The sequence below is a fragment of the Alternaria postmessia genome (genome assembly GCF_024291825.1).
Source record: "Alternaria postmessia strain BMP 2775 chromosome Unknown scaffold_48, whole genome shotgun sequence".
Taxonomy (NCBI): Eukaryota; Fungi; Ascomycota; class Dothideomycetes; order Pleosporales; family Pleosporaceae; genus Alternaria; species Alternaria postmessia.
In genome coordinates, this window is record NW_026260121.1 from 1 (window position 1) to 12,914 (window position 12,914).

At 52.0% G+C, this 12,914-nt stretch overlaps 6 protein-coding genes across 6 annotated transcripts; 4 read left to right on the forward strand and 2 right to left on the reverse strand.

The window, feature by feature from the left end:
* Positions 1 to 1,237: 1,237 nt before the first annotated feature.
* On the reverse strand, positions 1,238 to 1,797 carry HH3V_1 (histone H3-like centromeric protein hH3v; the record flags this gene model as incomplete). The annotated part of the gene is made up of 3 exons (XM_051733493.1): positions 1,238 to 1,453; positions 1,507 to 1,637; positions 1,704 to 1,797. The coding sequence occupies 3 exons, from the start codon at positions 1,795 to 1,797 to the stop codon at positions 1,238 to 1,240; spliced, it is 441 nt and encodes a 146-aa protein (XP_051586676.1).
* Positions 1,798 to 2,329: 532 nt separating this feature from the next.
* On the forward strand, positions 2,330 to 3,102 carry J4E82_007248 (uncharacterized protein; the record flags this gene model as incomplete). Its single annotated transcript, XM_051733494.1, has 3 exons — positions 2,330 to 2,533; positions 2,585 to 2,970; positions 3,015 to 3,102. 3 exons carry the CDS (start codon positions 2,330 to 2,332, stop codon positions 3,100 to 3,102), a joined length of 678 nt encoding a protein of 225 aa, XP_051586677.1.
* A 695-nt stretch (positions 3,103 to 3,797) lies between these two features.
* Positions 3,798 to 4,700, forward strand: J4E82_007249 (uncharacterized protein; the record flags this gene model as incomplete). Its single annotated transcript, XM_051733495.1, has 1 exon — positions 3,798 to 4,700. The coding sequence occupies one exon, from the start codon at positions 3,798 to 3,800 to the stop codon at positions 4,698 to 4,700; it is 903 nt and encodes a 300-aa protein (XP_051586678.1).
* Positions 4,701 to 5,332: 632 nt separating this feature from the next.
* On the forward strand, positions 5,333 to 6,418 carry J4E82_007250 (uncharacterized protein; the record flags this gene model as incomplete). Its single annotated transcript, XM_051733496.1, has 1 exon — positions 5,333 to 6,418. The coding sequence occupies one exon, from the start codon at positions 5,333 to 5,335 to the stop codon at positions 6,416 to 6,418; it is 1,086 nt and encodes a 361-aa protein (XP_051586679.1).
* Positions 6,419 to 7,033: 615 nt separating this feature from the next.
* J4E82_007251 (uncharacterized protein) lies at positions 7,034 to 8,380 on the reverse strand (the record flags this gene model as incomplete). Its single annotated transcript, XM_051733497.1, has 1 exon — positions 7,034 to 8,380. One exon carries the CDS (start codon positions 8,378 to 8,380, stop codon positions 7,034 to 7,036), a length of 1,347 nt encoding a protein of 448 aa, XP_051586680.1.
* Positions 8,381 to 9,047: 667 nt separating this feature from the next.
* Positions 9,048 to 10,850, forward strand: J4E82_007252 (uncharacterized protein; the record flags this gene model as incomplete). Its single annotated transcript, XM_051733498.1, has 6 exons — positions 9,048 to 9,209; positions 9,263 to 9,535; positions 9,592 to 9,733; positions 9,786 to 10,519; positions 10,578 to 10,668; positions 10,732 to 10,850. 6 exons carry the CDS (start codon positions 9,048 to 9,050, stop codon positions 10,848 to 10,850), a joined length of 1,521 nt encoding a protein of 506 aa, XP_051586681.1.
* Between the last annotated feature and the right edge of the window lie 2,064 nt (positions 10,851 to 12,914).

The following is a 12,914-nucleotide window of genomic DNA, read 5'->3' on the forward strand; positions in this document are numbered from 1 at the left end:
TTCAGTCTCAGTTCGCGATTCTAAAAAATGTCTTGGCAGTCAATCAGGTCAGTTCACTACCTCCAGACTGACAGTTTGAACCGCAAAGATGAACTGACAACTGACTGATTGACTGATAGCAACTCTACTTGTACGAGATTCTGACTCCTTCATCAAGCTGCGATTCCAGAATGGTCAATCCTTCTGGCTTTGGAGGGAATTGGGCGTTGACAACCCCGCTCAAAAGGCCGATTGCGCCGAGCAACGGGAGTCCAAATGCGCCCATTATGATTATAGTCAAAGTGCAGAGAGGTTTTCCTCCCCACTTCCTGGTACGTATAGTTTTTGGAGGGTACGTAGCCCAACTTTATACTAGGTCGCACCACTCTGCGTACTTGATTCCAGCTGCATATCAACTGGGTACCAGCTTGCATGAGCTTACATATCAGGTATTGAGCTTCCTGGTTGAGCTATAGCGCGTGTATTGTTGCAGCAGCGCGGGATTGAGGCAGCCCATTCATGACGTCGAATTACCTTTAGCGAAGTGAGATGGGCGGGGAAGAATGCGTAGCCAAGACTGCCAAGGAGGCTTTTCGTCACTTGTTTATTCGGCATCGTCTTGGTTGATGGGTTACCGGCTGAGTGGGGTAATGGGATCGTTGCTAGGATGCGCATAAGGAAGGTGGTGAGGCTTGCGGCGATAAGATAGCCAAAGTTTCGAGCAAGGAGAGCAAGACGGGAAGCGTCATTGGATTCGTTTGCAAAGTTACACGGCTCAAATCTATCACACCATTTGTATGCAGCAACTAACATCAAGGCCAAGATCCAGTCATGGCGTAAGCAGCTCAAGCAATGCCGGCGCATTGCCAATGTCACTAGAGCTTATGAGCGTGGCATATCGCATGATGCAAGATCTTTTCCCACTTCAATGCAGAGGTTTGAGCTCTGTTGGCGTCTTCCTGCCTGACGCGGTTTTTGGTGTTCAGATTTACCGATGGATTTGTATACAAGATATATGGTAGCAATCCGACAATTGGTGCCGACGCTAGGATGGGAGCAATGAGAGCAAAAACGTTCAATAATACAGGCCTCCTTCAGGTTCCCGAGGCGCCATGGAACGCCAGTCGCAATTGTAACCTCGACAACACCCCAGCGAATATGCAGATAAAGTTTGAATCGCGAAAGCAACGGTCCAATTTCCAAAATGGTTCCAGTTCAACGAAACATTGGGTATCGATCAAAATGCACCTCTCCTGACCTAGACAGGCGCACCCCAAGCTGCGCGCAGACGGCGAGCGAGCTGTATGTCTTTCTGTTGTATGGTGACGCGCTTGGCGTGGATAGCGCAAAGGTTTGCGTCGTGGAAGAGGTTCACGAGGAAGGCTTCTGTGGCTTCCTGGAGGGCTACAATGGCTTGACTCTGCCACCTATTGGGGCCGTCCTCGGTTGTGACTGTCTGTGCGATCTCGCGGACCTGGAGAGATGTTAGTTGGGTGTCTCGGCGCCGTACTGGTGATGGGTACTTGCGAGGCGCTGAAAGGGGAGTTTTAACAAGAGCAGGTCGGTCGACTTTTGGTAGCGCTTGATCTCACGGAGAGCGACGGTGCCGGGCTTGTAGCGCTTCTTCGCGCGGTCTGGAGCAGGTCCTGCTTGTCCAACTGGGCGCATGTCAGCTCGGCTGCGCAGACTCGTCAGTCAGTCAGTCAGTCAGGCGCAGAACGTACGTCGCTTGCCCGAGTCCCTCCTGCTTCCAACACTCGATCTTCCGCCCCGCGACGGCCGCGCCTTGTTGCGCCTTGTTGGAGATTTGGGTGACATGGCTGGAGTGGGATATGGATGGATGCGTCGAGGGAATGCCCGCGGTGGGAGACGTCAGGGCGCGTTCACGTCGTGAAAAGTCGCGAACCCCAAAGCGCGACGAGGATGGAATGGGACGGGTTGTCGAGTCTTGCGCGCTGTGTCTGCTTCAGGAATAGCGATGAGGATGGAGTGAAGCACGGGCGCACTGCTCGTCTTCGCGTTGATGCAGTTGACGCGACCCGGGCGAGGGGCTGGGCATTGTGGCTGGTCCGCATTCACCGACCGAGGGAAGGAGCTTGGACCCTGTCGAATGTTCGGCGGGACGAGGAAGGCACAATCGCGTGCTGATTGGACTAGCGCCTTGGCAGGCTATCGGACAAGTTACGTAGCCACATGGGGTCGGTCCATCTGTCACTCGGAGTCTCGGAAAGTGAATGCGTCTGCGCAGCGACGACACCTGTCCCTTCGCTTTATATCTGGCTGCAGGTGCTGGAACCTGCTTGCTCCTCTTGTCTTTCCACATTCCATATCATCCCTACCACAACCCGCCATGGCCAACGTCTTGCAAGGAGGGGACGGCATGATGGGAGGAGGGGCCGGAGGCTTTCCGCTCGAGCAATGGTTTTATGAGATGCCTGTGTGCACGCGCTGGTGGATGACGGCGGCGCTGAGTGCAAGTGTGCTGGTGCAATGCCACATCATCTCGCCCTTCCAGCTGTTCTACAGTGTGCGCACTGTCTTCTTCAAGAGCCAGGTCAGTTCATCGCCGTGTCTACCCATCGCTGCTCGTACTCATGTCCAATAGTACTGGAGACTACTCACAACCTTCTTCTACTTCGGCCCCCTCAGTCTCGACCTCCTCTACCACATCTTCTTCCTCCAGCGATACGCGCGACTACTCGAGGAATCGTCTGGCCGCTCGACGGCACATTTCGCATGGCTCCTCACTTTCGCTTCCACCCTCCTCCTCTGTATTGCGCCCATCTTCTCCATGGCCTTCCTCGGCTCCGCTCTGTCCAGCACGCTCATCTACATCTGGAGCAGAAAGAACCCCGACACAATGCTTAGTTTCCTTGGACTTTTGGTCTTCAAGGCGCCGTACTTGCCCTGGGTGCTGTTGGCCTTTTCGCTCATCATGCACGGGACGGTACCCAAGGACGAGATGTGCGGCATTGTTGTCGGCCATAGTACGTCACCCTCCCTTGCGCTCTAGTATGTCGACTAATCATTCTCAGTATGGTACTACCTGAACGACATCTACCCGCCGCTCCACCACAACCACAGCCCTCTATACCCACCCGCTTGGTGGATTCGTCTGTTTGAGGGGCCTCCCGCTCCTGCGGAAGAGCCTGTTGAAGATGCGGCACCGTTGGACACGGACGTGAACAGGAACGGTGAGAACAACCCAGGGGAGGCTGCTCAATAAGCACCACCGTGAACACGTGCATTTATATCTGGCGTTTGGCGAATACTCATGGTTTTGAGATACCCTAGCTATCGTTGGTGCATTGGTAGTCTGCGTTAGTTTTGTAAATACATGCACTAGACATTGACGAGACTGCTTACCTTGCCCATACTCTCTCTTGATGCTTATCTCCGTTGTGTCATTACTGTCGTCCAATCAGAACCCACAACGTGCTCTTGTCGAGAGGCTCAAGTTGAAGATATCCACCCAGCTCCTGCCTGTCTGAGCGTAGAACCTTCCTAAATGGGCTAGTATCTCCGCAGACCTGCATATCATCGCTCATCCAACACCGCAGCCATGGAACGGGCATGGCCGATACCGCCGGGACCATTGGTTGATACAAATTGCCATCGCGAGTTGCTTATAACAGCGCATTCCCTTCAATGTGAATGTTGCCAAGCTTCCTTCCTGTCCTTCACTACAACAAGTCCCATCACAGGCCAGTCAAGACCAAGGTCGTAACATGGCGCCACCCAAGACACTTCTGCCTCTCCTCGCGGCTGTCCCCTATGCTTCAGCTTGGGGATCGCTTGGCCACACCGCGGTCGCATACATGGCGCAAAACCTCGTCTCTCACAAGACGGCCAAGTTTGCCCAGACTCTCTTGAACGATACCTCGTCCGCATACCTAGCCAACGTAGCAACCTGGGCCGACAGCTACCGCTATGAGGCTGGAGGACAGTTCAGTTCCGTCTATCACTACATTGATGCTCTCGACAACCCGCCTGAAAGCTGCAACATCGACTTCGAGCGAGACTGTCCCGAAGAAGGCTGCATTGTTTCTGCTATTGCCAACTACTCCAGCCGCGCTTTCCAGAAGTCGGTCGGCATCGTCGAGCAGCAGAAGGCACTCAAATGGGTCGTTCACTTCGTTGGTGACATTCACCAGCCCCTACATGTAGAGAACATCGCCGTGGGTGGCAACCTCATCAACGTCACCTTCAACGGCGCGCGCACAAATCTCCACTCCATCTGGGACACAGCGATTCCGCAAAAGGCATACGGCAACTTCTCTCAGGCCAATGCACTGGCTCTGGCCAACAATCTCACCGCGGAAGTAAAGCATGGCAAGTTCAAGAAAGAGAGCAAGACGTGGCTCAAGGGCTTGAAGGCGAAAGATGCAGTAAGCAGCTCCATGACCTGGGCGCGCGACTCCAACAAATTCGTTTGCTCTACTGTCATACCCGATGGTCCTGATGCAGTTTTCGCGCAAGAGCTATCCGGAGCGTACTGGGATACGGCAATTCCAGTCGTCACCAAGCAACTTGCAAAGGCAGGATACAGGCTTGCTGCTTGGCTCGATGCGCTTGTTGAGCTCAATGAGAAGAAGGGTCATGGACAGTGGACACGGGAAGAGAAAAGGACTGTAAAACTACAGCCATGGCAGGAAGAAGCGAGACAGGCCCGACGTGACTTTGGGCCCGACTGTGGATGCGGTGAAGAGCATGCGCACTGAGGGATTTGATAAGGTTGTGTGTTGGAACTGTATAGTTGAAGCATGTAGAGTAAATGGCGAGATATTGCGACGATGACAATGAGACATTTTGATTCTGATAGCCATGGGTTTTCAATAGGGTAGTTGTACAATGCATGTTGCTCAACCTCGATCCGACAGGACCTCAGGGCTGGCACGTGGCCCGGTTACTCAGCAACCGCCGCCGGTGTTTCGGACTCTTCCCGCGTGCCGTTCACATTTCACCGTTCACTGAACATGTATCCACTGCGATCCACCGGCAAGTGTCTGCGATGGGCAGGCCACCAGCGAGGCGAGCATGCGACAGATGCCATATCGTAAAAGAGAAATGTAGGCGCATCCCTGGCCGGGACGCGTGCGAACGATGCCTCCGACTCCAGAACTCATGTCAGACCCTGCGACCAGTAGGGACAGCCGGCCGCAAACCTCGGTACCAGCGCAATGAAGAGAGTACACAGCGTCAGCTACACACGGCTCGGAGCGATAGCAGCCTTTCTATCGCTGCTTCATCACCACAATGCCCAGCCTCGGCCGCCAGCCTGGCTATGCCGGATTGGGACTTAGCATCCCTGCCCAGGACTCCGTCTTCACTCGCGGACTTGACCGAGCGGGAAATGCATCTTGTCAAGGGCGTCTCCCAAGGAAGAACGCGCATCGACCAGTTCTTGGTTGCTTCAAGCTTTCGCATCACCCATCACAAAGCTTTTGCGCAACAACTCCACGATGCTACTGTGTGGGTTCAGGACTCGTTGTTGGCCACTGCAGCTCTTTTGGCTTGCGAGTACGAGCCTGGTTCCGACCATGAGGATCGCATCATCGGCCACAGGCGCGCAGCTTCTGCAATCTCCACCTTGCGGTCTATAAAGGCTGTCGATCTCGGCGACCTTCCTACCATTCTGATGCTTTCGGTAAGCGCAATCACCTTTGCGCTACATATCTCTGGACAAGCGTTAGAGATATGTCGACATAGTCTCAACCTCATCAAGCCCGTATACGAATCATCAACGGAGCTTACTCCGGATTGCCTTGCCTTCGTAATTTGTCTCGTCCAAGCCGAGACCGAAGAGTGCATCCTGCGGGGCGAGGTACCAACTCTACGATTCACGGCTCGAGGGCTCGATGACGTTGTGGATCGGTACTTGGGCATTTCGTCGCCCATGCTACCGTACCTCTACGACGTCTGTACAATTACCAGTACGCTACGTCATGACAAGCACGTTGATATCTCTACAATCATGCAAGCTTTAGACGCGATCGAAATGGCTGTTGAGGCGTGGGAGCCAAAAATGCCTGAAGCTCATATCACTCGCTTCTTGCAAGAGGAGGTGGCCAGTATACTGGCTCAAGCCAGATTATATCGTTGGTCTGTGTTACTCATTGCACACCGACTGCGACATCCATATGGTTCGGCTGTAGAAAAAGGGACGGTCATATCTAATGCAATCCTGGAAGAGCTGCGTCTGACACTCCAGTCCACCGGGCGCTCAGTGCCAGGCGCCACTGTCCCATACATGTTCGCTTGCTTCGAGTTGGTCGATCCCGCTAAAAGAGAATTGGCACTCAAAAAAACTGATGCTGTTGTCGAGTTTTCGAAAGCGTGGCGGACCAAGATCAAGAAACAGTTGACAGCATTTTGGTTGATCAAGGATAACACGGATCGAATTCATTGGAGCGACATGGTGTCATGGTTTCCTCAATAACAGATCTGGCGATGGAGACTATCACATACAAGCGTTGTTTGGCTTCGTATGCCTCGGCTGAATGCGCCTTGCCATGCTTCAATGCCTTTCTGGATCTGGGCGTTGTGAGAACTATCATTTATCAACTCGGCTTGACCTCCTCGAGCAACCATCGACTTTATTCAAGTGTTCGATGAGCTGGCTGTCGCATCGCCATTCGCTTGTACCTTTTCGCCGTCGCAATCCTAATCTTCTTGCCCCAGACTAGCAAGGGGATAGGAAGCAGCAGAATCGCAAAGCAAAAGGCCGCTGTAATAATACACACGTTTTGCAGCCCCATGTCCTTTGTCCAGGGCGTGACTGCGAAAAGAATGACGACGGCAAATAAGTTACGGACAAAGACGATGCCTATCATGACGTCTCCGAGAATCTGAGCATCTGGTCGTTAGCAAATGTGGTGCACTCAAGAAGCGTAACGCTTCCGACTCACCTCTTGATAGCAGTCTGTCACATACGCCAGAGCGATGCCGCTGGCCAGAACGAAGGTGAAGCCGAACAAGCCGAATCCCACGGCTAACACCATCCAATGCACGCCCTGACGGTTGGTTAGTATGCGGCATTGTTTATCGCAAGCTCTCAACATACTCTCACCAACGCCAATCCGAACATTAAAATTCCAGCTGGAAGCAGCAGTGCCGAAGCAAGAGCAAACCATAGTCGCATTTCCGGTTCGTATACTCCTCGATTTCGTCTCGCAAACCACATAATCGATCTGTCGTTCAAATAGCCGCCGGCGAAAAATCCTAGGAACGAGCCAGTAAAAGGAGCAATGTTCATGAGTCCTACTCCAGATGGCCCGAAGTTGTACGGCGGTTGCAGCAGGTACACTGCCTGCAGCGAAGACATTAGTGCCAAGCACGCCAGTACCGTGCCATACGTGAGAGCGGCGTAACCAACTGCTGGAAAGGTGGTCAACACTATGACTGGCTGGTAGAAGTGGTGGCCGATCGGTTGATTGGAAGAAGTAAAGAGGGCCAAGCGCTGGCGATATGTTTTCCGTGGCAAGGTTGTGTCAATTCGAGATTGCACTCGCTCCATGCTACTGTGTTTGGTGTCCCCTTTGACATCTGCAACTTTCTGCGATTCCGAATCGACGTGCAAGGTTTCTGGTCCACTTGAGCTAGAAGGACCATGGTGTACACTGCGGCCGTTAAGGACGGGTACATACTTTGACTCTTCGAAGAAAAGCAACACGAGCGCGAGGTTCAACGACAGGAAGATTGTGCACCACCACCAAATCCACCTCCAACCCTGGGACTCCACTATGAAGCCAGACGCCACCGGGCCAAGGGATGCACCTACAGATGTGAAGACGAGGTACCACGCGTTCATGGTTCCATGTTGGTGCACAAAGTACAGATCGGCAATGGTGATCTGGACAACAGCCTCACTGATGGCACCCCCAAGTCCAGCAAGGAAGTTGCTACCCATCCAGTCACCGTACGTCCTAGTCTTGGCCTGCCAAATTACTGAACTCAATTGCAGCGCTGAGCTGATCAGATAAAGTGGCCGTCGCCCAAACTTGTGTACAAACGGCATGAAGATCATACAGCCGACTGCAAGTCCAGCACAACTCATAGCAGCTCCGTTGTTCAGCTGATCCACGGAGAAGTGCAGTTCGCGCATGAGAGAACCCCAGGATGTTGAGCCTGTTTGCAGCTGTACGAAGGTCCAAAGCACGAAAAAACCGACTAGACCAAAATTGATGGCTTTTCGCAGTCGACTCCAATTCAGCGGATCATCTGGATCAGAGCTAGGCACAGGGTGGAGGATGACATCTGATGCCGGTGTTGTCACTGGAAGTGGGTTGTCAGTGTGCCGTCTTATCGGCGACAAGCGGAACGTCTTACTGTCCTCCAGCCGTATGGTACCAGGCGCCCAGAAGTTTTCATCTTCCTCTCTAGGAGAATTCGTGTCGGTCATCGTTGCTGAAAGATGTTGGTTACGATAGATTCACTGCGAGAGAATATCGACTACAGGCATAGAGCTTGCAGGACGATTACCATCCTTATCATTTGCCAGAACTTCTTGCATATATATATATCATATTCAGTCCTCAGGCGGGTTTATTCCGTTCTGTTGCCGTCCGCGCATCCCAATCCTCGACCCCGGAATGCAGGTTTCCGCTAGTGAACGGGCCTAATCGAACGAATTGTGTAGCGAACAACCCCCCGGCTTGGCGTTGGCGGCTGTGGGGTAGTGGCACGCTAACGAATGCCGCTCAGACATGATACGAATGTACGTACTGACCATCAAGATAACAACACCTTATCACGTTACCAGGCAGACGGAATTATGATGCCACCTCCATGGCCCTCGGTTAGATTCCACGGCAACCGAGGGTACTACTCATATACATAATCAGGGGGGTGCCGATGCACACTGTCATATCATCACTCGTGCCTAAGTGCAACTTACAGCCTCAGATTCTATTACTCACTTTGATATGGCTATCACTGCATGGGAAAGCAGAGTTGCTGCTAAACAACAAGCCTGCCGCGACAAGATACCAAAAGAATGGCTTCTCCCAGCATCCATCACGAATCTGCTTCAAGCACCGCTTTCGGACCATCCAAACCGGGTGAACGAGATGGACATCCCCCGAAAATCGGGCATCATGAGCGAGAAAGAGCTGAATATAACCGAGAAATTCACTGTTGAGGAGTTGTTGCAACAGCTAAGAAAGGGTGTTCTATCGTCACTAGAAGTCACGATAGCTTTTTCCAAAAGAGCGGCTATGGCACAGCAGCTGGTCCGTTGCGCCCCTCTCGATGTATTTACAGGTTCGCTAACATAGTCTCCAAGCTTTCTTGCCTTACCGAAACGTACTTTCCAGAAGCACAGGACCGAGCACGCTTCCTCGATGGTGAAAGAGCTGCTGGCCGCATCGTAGGGCCCCTTCATGGTTTACCGATAAGCGTCAAAGACGGTTTTCAGATTGCGGGAACAGCGGCAACCATCGGATTTGTCTCTTTCCTAGACCACGAGTTATCTGAGAAGAACTCGCCGCTGGTGGATATGCTGCTGGAGCTGGGCGCAGTCATATATGTCAAGACTAATATCCCGCAGACACTTATGGCAAGTTATATCTTTTCCGTCGATCTTGAGAAGGATCACGATCTAACATTGCATAGACGGCTGACTCACATAACAACATCTTCGGACGCACATTGAATCCCCATAACACTGCTTTGACGGCAGGAGGATCTAGTGGAGGAGAAGGTGCACTCGTTGCATTCCGAGGATCGCTACTTGGTATTGGAACGGATATCGCAGGTTAGTGAATGTCTTTGGGTCTGTGGCAATGACGACCACTGATAAGTTCCAGGCTCTATCCGTATACCGTCCCTCTGCTGTGGCACATATGGCTTCAAGCCTTCTACTGAACGTATCCCATACGGTGGCCAGCCTTCTCCAGTCCGAGATGGCTTGACCTTCTTTGAACCTTCTGCTGGACCGATAGCAAACGACATCCAGGCATTGAACCTCCTATGTCGGTCAGTTCTATCCATGAGACCAGCCATGTACGACGCCACTACTCTAGATGTTCCCTGGAGAGACTTGGAAGTACCGCCGAGCGTGCCGAAACTAAGGTTTGGTCTTTTGACCGAAGACCCAGCGTTTCCGTTACATCCACCGGTTAAAAGAGCACTGGCTCAAGCTGTAAGTGCTCTGGAAGCCAAGGGTCATCAGGTTGTTCCAATATCGCCGTCGCGCGCACAAGTCTCCAATGCGCTAGCGCTCGCGTTTGCTTATTTTGGGCTCGACGATCCCCCAGCACATATAGCCGCTAGTGGTGAGCCGCTAGTACCATCAGTCATTCAAGCTATGCAAGCGTTTGGTGCCTTCAAATGTGATTTTCTGGCTGACTGCGAGGGTCTGCAAGGCATTCCGAGGTTGGCAGCGCTCAATGTGAAGAGGCAGTCAATCGCGGATGAGTGGAGGAAAGTTTGGAGGGATGAGAGACTGGACGCGGTAATCGGACCGTCGGCGCAGAATACTGCAGTTGCGCATGATACATACGGGTTGCCACCGTATACGTTGCTACTAAACGTATTGGATGTAAGTCAAGGTCAAGCATCAGTAGACGTCAGAAAAGCATTACTGACACCTTGTGCAGTATCCCGCCTGTGTCCTGCCGTTTGGCAGAGCGTCGAGCGCTCTGGATCCCGAGCCTCTGATCATTGGAGCTGGTCAAGTAGGTCCAAGCTGTAAGTTGCCGTCTTCTAGCTCGACACGGTATTGAGATGCAAGCTAATATGCCCGGCGCACAGACGAGCCCGAGCTCGTACACGGCGCACCAACCTCAATCCAGGTCTTCACGAATAAGATGCGCGATGAGGAATGCCTACGGATGGCCACCATCGTAGATGAGTGCTTGAGGGCTGTGTAGACTGGATGATGTATAGCATCTGATTGGAGGAACACAAGCATAAGACATTCGTTCCCGTTCCTCCCGCATACTTTGAAGATTATTTGGCATACTAGACCTGCTTTCGCACTAATTCTTTCTGCTTTCTCATGGTGATCGAGCTGTGTTGCGTTTTCTGAGGGGTAGTTGCAGTCCGCCTGGTTGATTGAGTCATCAGCTAGCGTCTTCCACATTGTCCAACACCGAAAGCTGCCGCTGCCTATATTTGACGAGACTATCATGGAGTACTTTGACTATGCTCACCTGAAAACCGCGCCGTTAAACAATCTTTCTACTTGACTTACTCAGGTGATATCGCAGTAGTTCTTTTGGGGGCGCTGTGCAATAACGCTGGCATGCACCTCAACCCATCCATGAATATGCCTCACACGACTGGCTCCATGGGAACAGAGCGCACTCGGCGGTCTAAAAGACACTGCATTACTTCTAGTTCAAGCAAGCCTTATCGAAGCAAACTTATAGCTAAGTGTGAGTGGGGTGCAATCCAATATGAGAGCTGATAGAGATTATGCAAAGTAGATTGAGACGAAGCTAGCCGGAGCTTTCAAGTCGCTCGCCGTCTCTCAATACTCCTAGTTACACGAGCTCTCGGTGACTTACAAAAGATGTTTCTACTTGTTGTTCAAGACAGACCTTACACCAGCAGCAGCTACGACTTGTAAGAGGAGGTAGCCAACGGCCAAGTTTGTATTCACAAACCAATAACGAGAGCTGGATGCCAAAACCCCGCATGTCACTCCCATCATGAACCACCTCTATGGGAGCATTTTCGCCTATCCTTCACTACTATGTATAAGCCGTCCGACTATCCACGTGACATAGCTAACCGTCAGACAGCGCCTCCCCGAAAGCGTCCTTATGCACCAGGAGCAATAGCCGCCGCTCGACTCACTGAGCGTATCAACAGCATCAGACCTACTAAGGAGGGCATGAGAGCGACAACTAGCCGTACTGACAACCAAATCAGAACACTGCACCGTCCTTGAACCCAAAGGGCGTGCAGGCTCGCCTGAGAAGTGTCGCCACCTCGCGATTGACGACCACCGCAACTAGAGTGGACGGTCAGCAAATGCTAGATGTACGCACACTTTCATTTGAGAATGATCCATCACCTGAGTTACGCTGGCTCCTGTCAATCTTGTGCTGTGTGTAGAGCAGGCATGAAGAAGCTGGAGGACGATCAGGTTCTTGCCGAGTGAGATCTGATTGATCAGCAAAGGGCAGCGCTCAAGGGAATTACAACTTTCGTCCCAGTTATCGCCGACCTCACGAGGAAGACTATGAGTTCCGCAGGGAAACACGTCTCCCGATAGTAAGTACGTATGCGATACTTACTTTCGCGCCAGTTTACTGGTGCTACTATTGTTGACCAACTTCAGCCATGTTGGTCGCGGCCTTCCGAATGAGACCACCATGCCAGTTTCGAAAAGGCGTGGGCCGCACTCCACGACGAACACATCCGCGACATTAGGACAATTACTAAGCCCGAAAACACAATTCCGCCTTCGACGACGATGACGCCCTCAAAGGATCAACAATCCAAGAAAGGCTATCACACTTAGAACCTGACAGCAGATATCTTTGCTAGTCAATGAGGTCCGACCAAAGTCAGCATGGTATGAAGATATTCGAACTGCTGCTGAGTGCGAAGAGTTAACTAGGAGGCTTTGTAGTGATGGCCTTTACTACTATATCGACGACCAATATAGGGATGAGAAGGCGATTTAGACGAGCAATATGAGCAAAGATCAAGGCACCAAGTGAATACTGATACGCCATGAACGCAGTATGCCCGGTGCTTAGTTTTGAAGAATGCAATTCTTTACATCCAATTGGACATTACGAACCCCACATGTGGTCGCCTCTTCTTGTTCAAAGGTTATAAGCACAGTCTCGTTCTTGTCTGCCCACCTTTACTGTCACGAATCGCCTTCTTCTGAATCTTGGATCGGTGGAAGGATTGTTGCTGATACTATATTTCTTGCTATATTATAAGGCTAAAAAGCCGGGCGTGGGGTTTTCTGG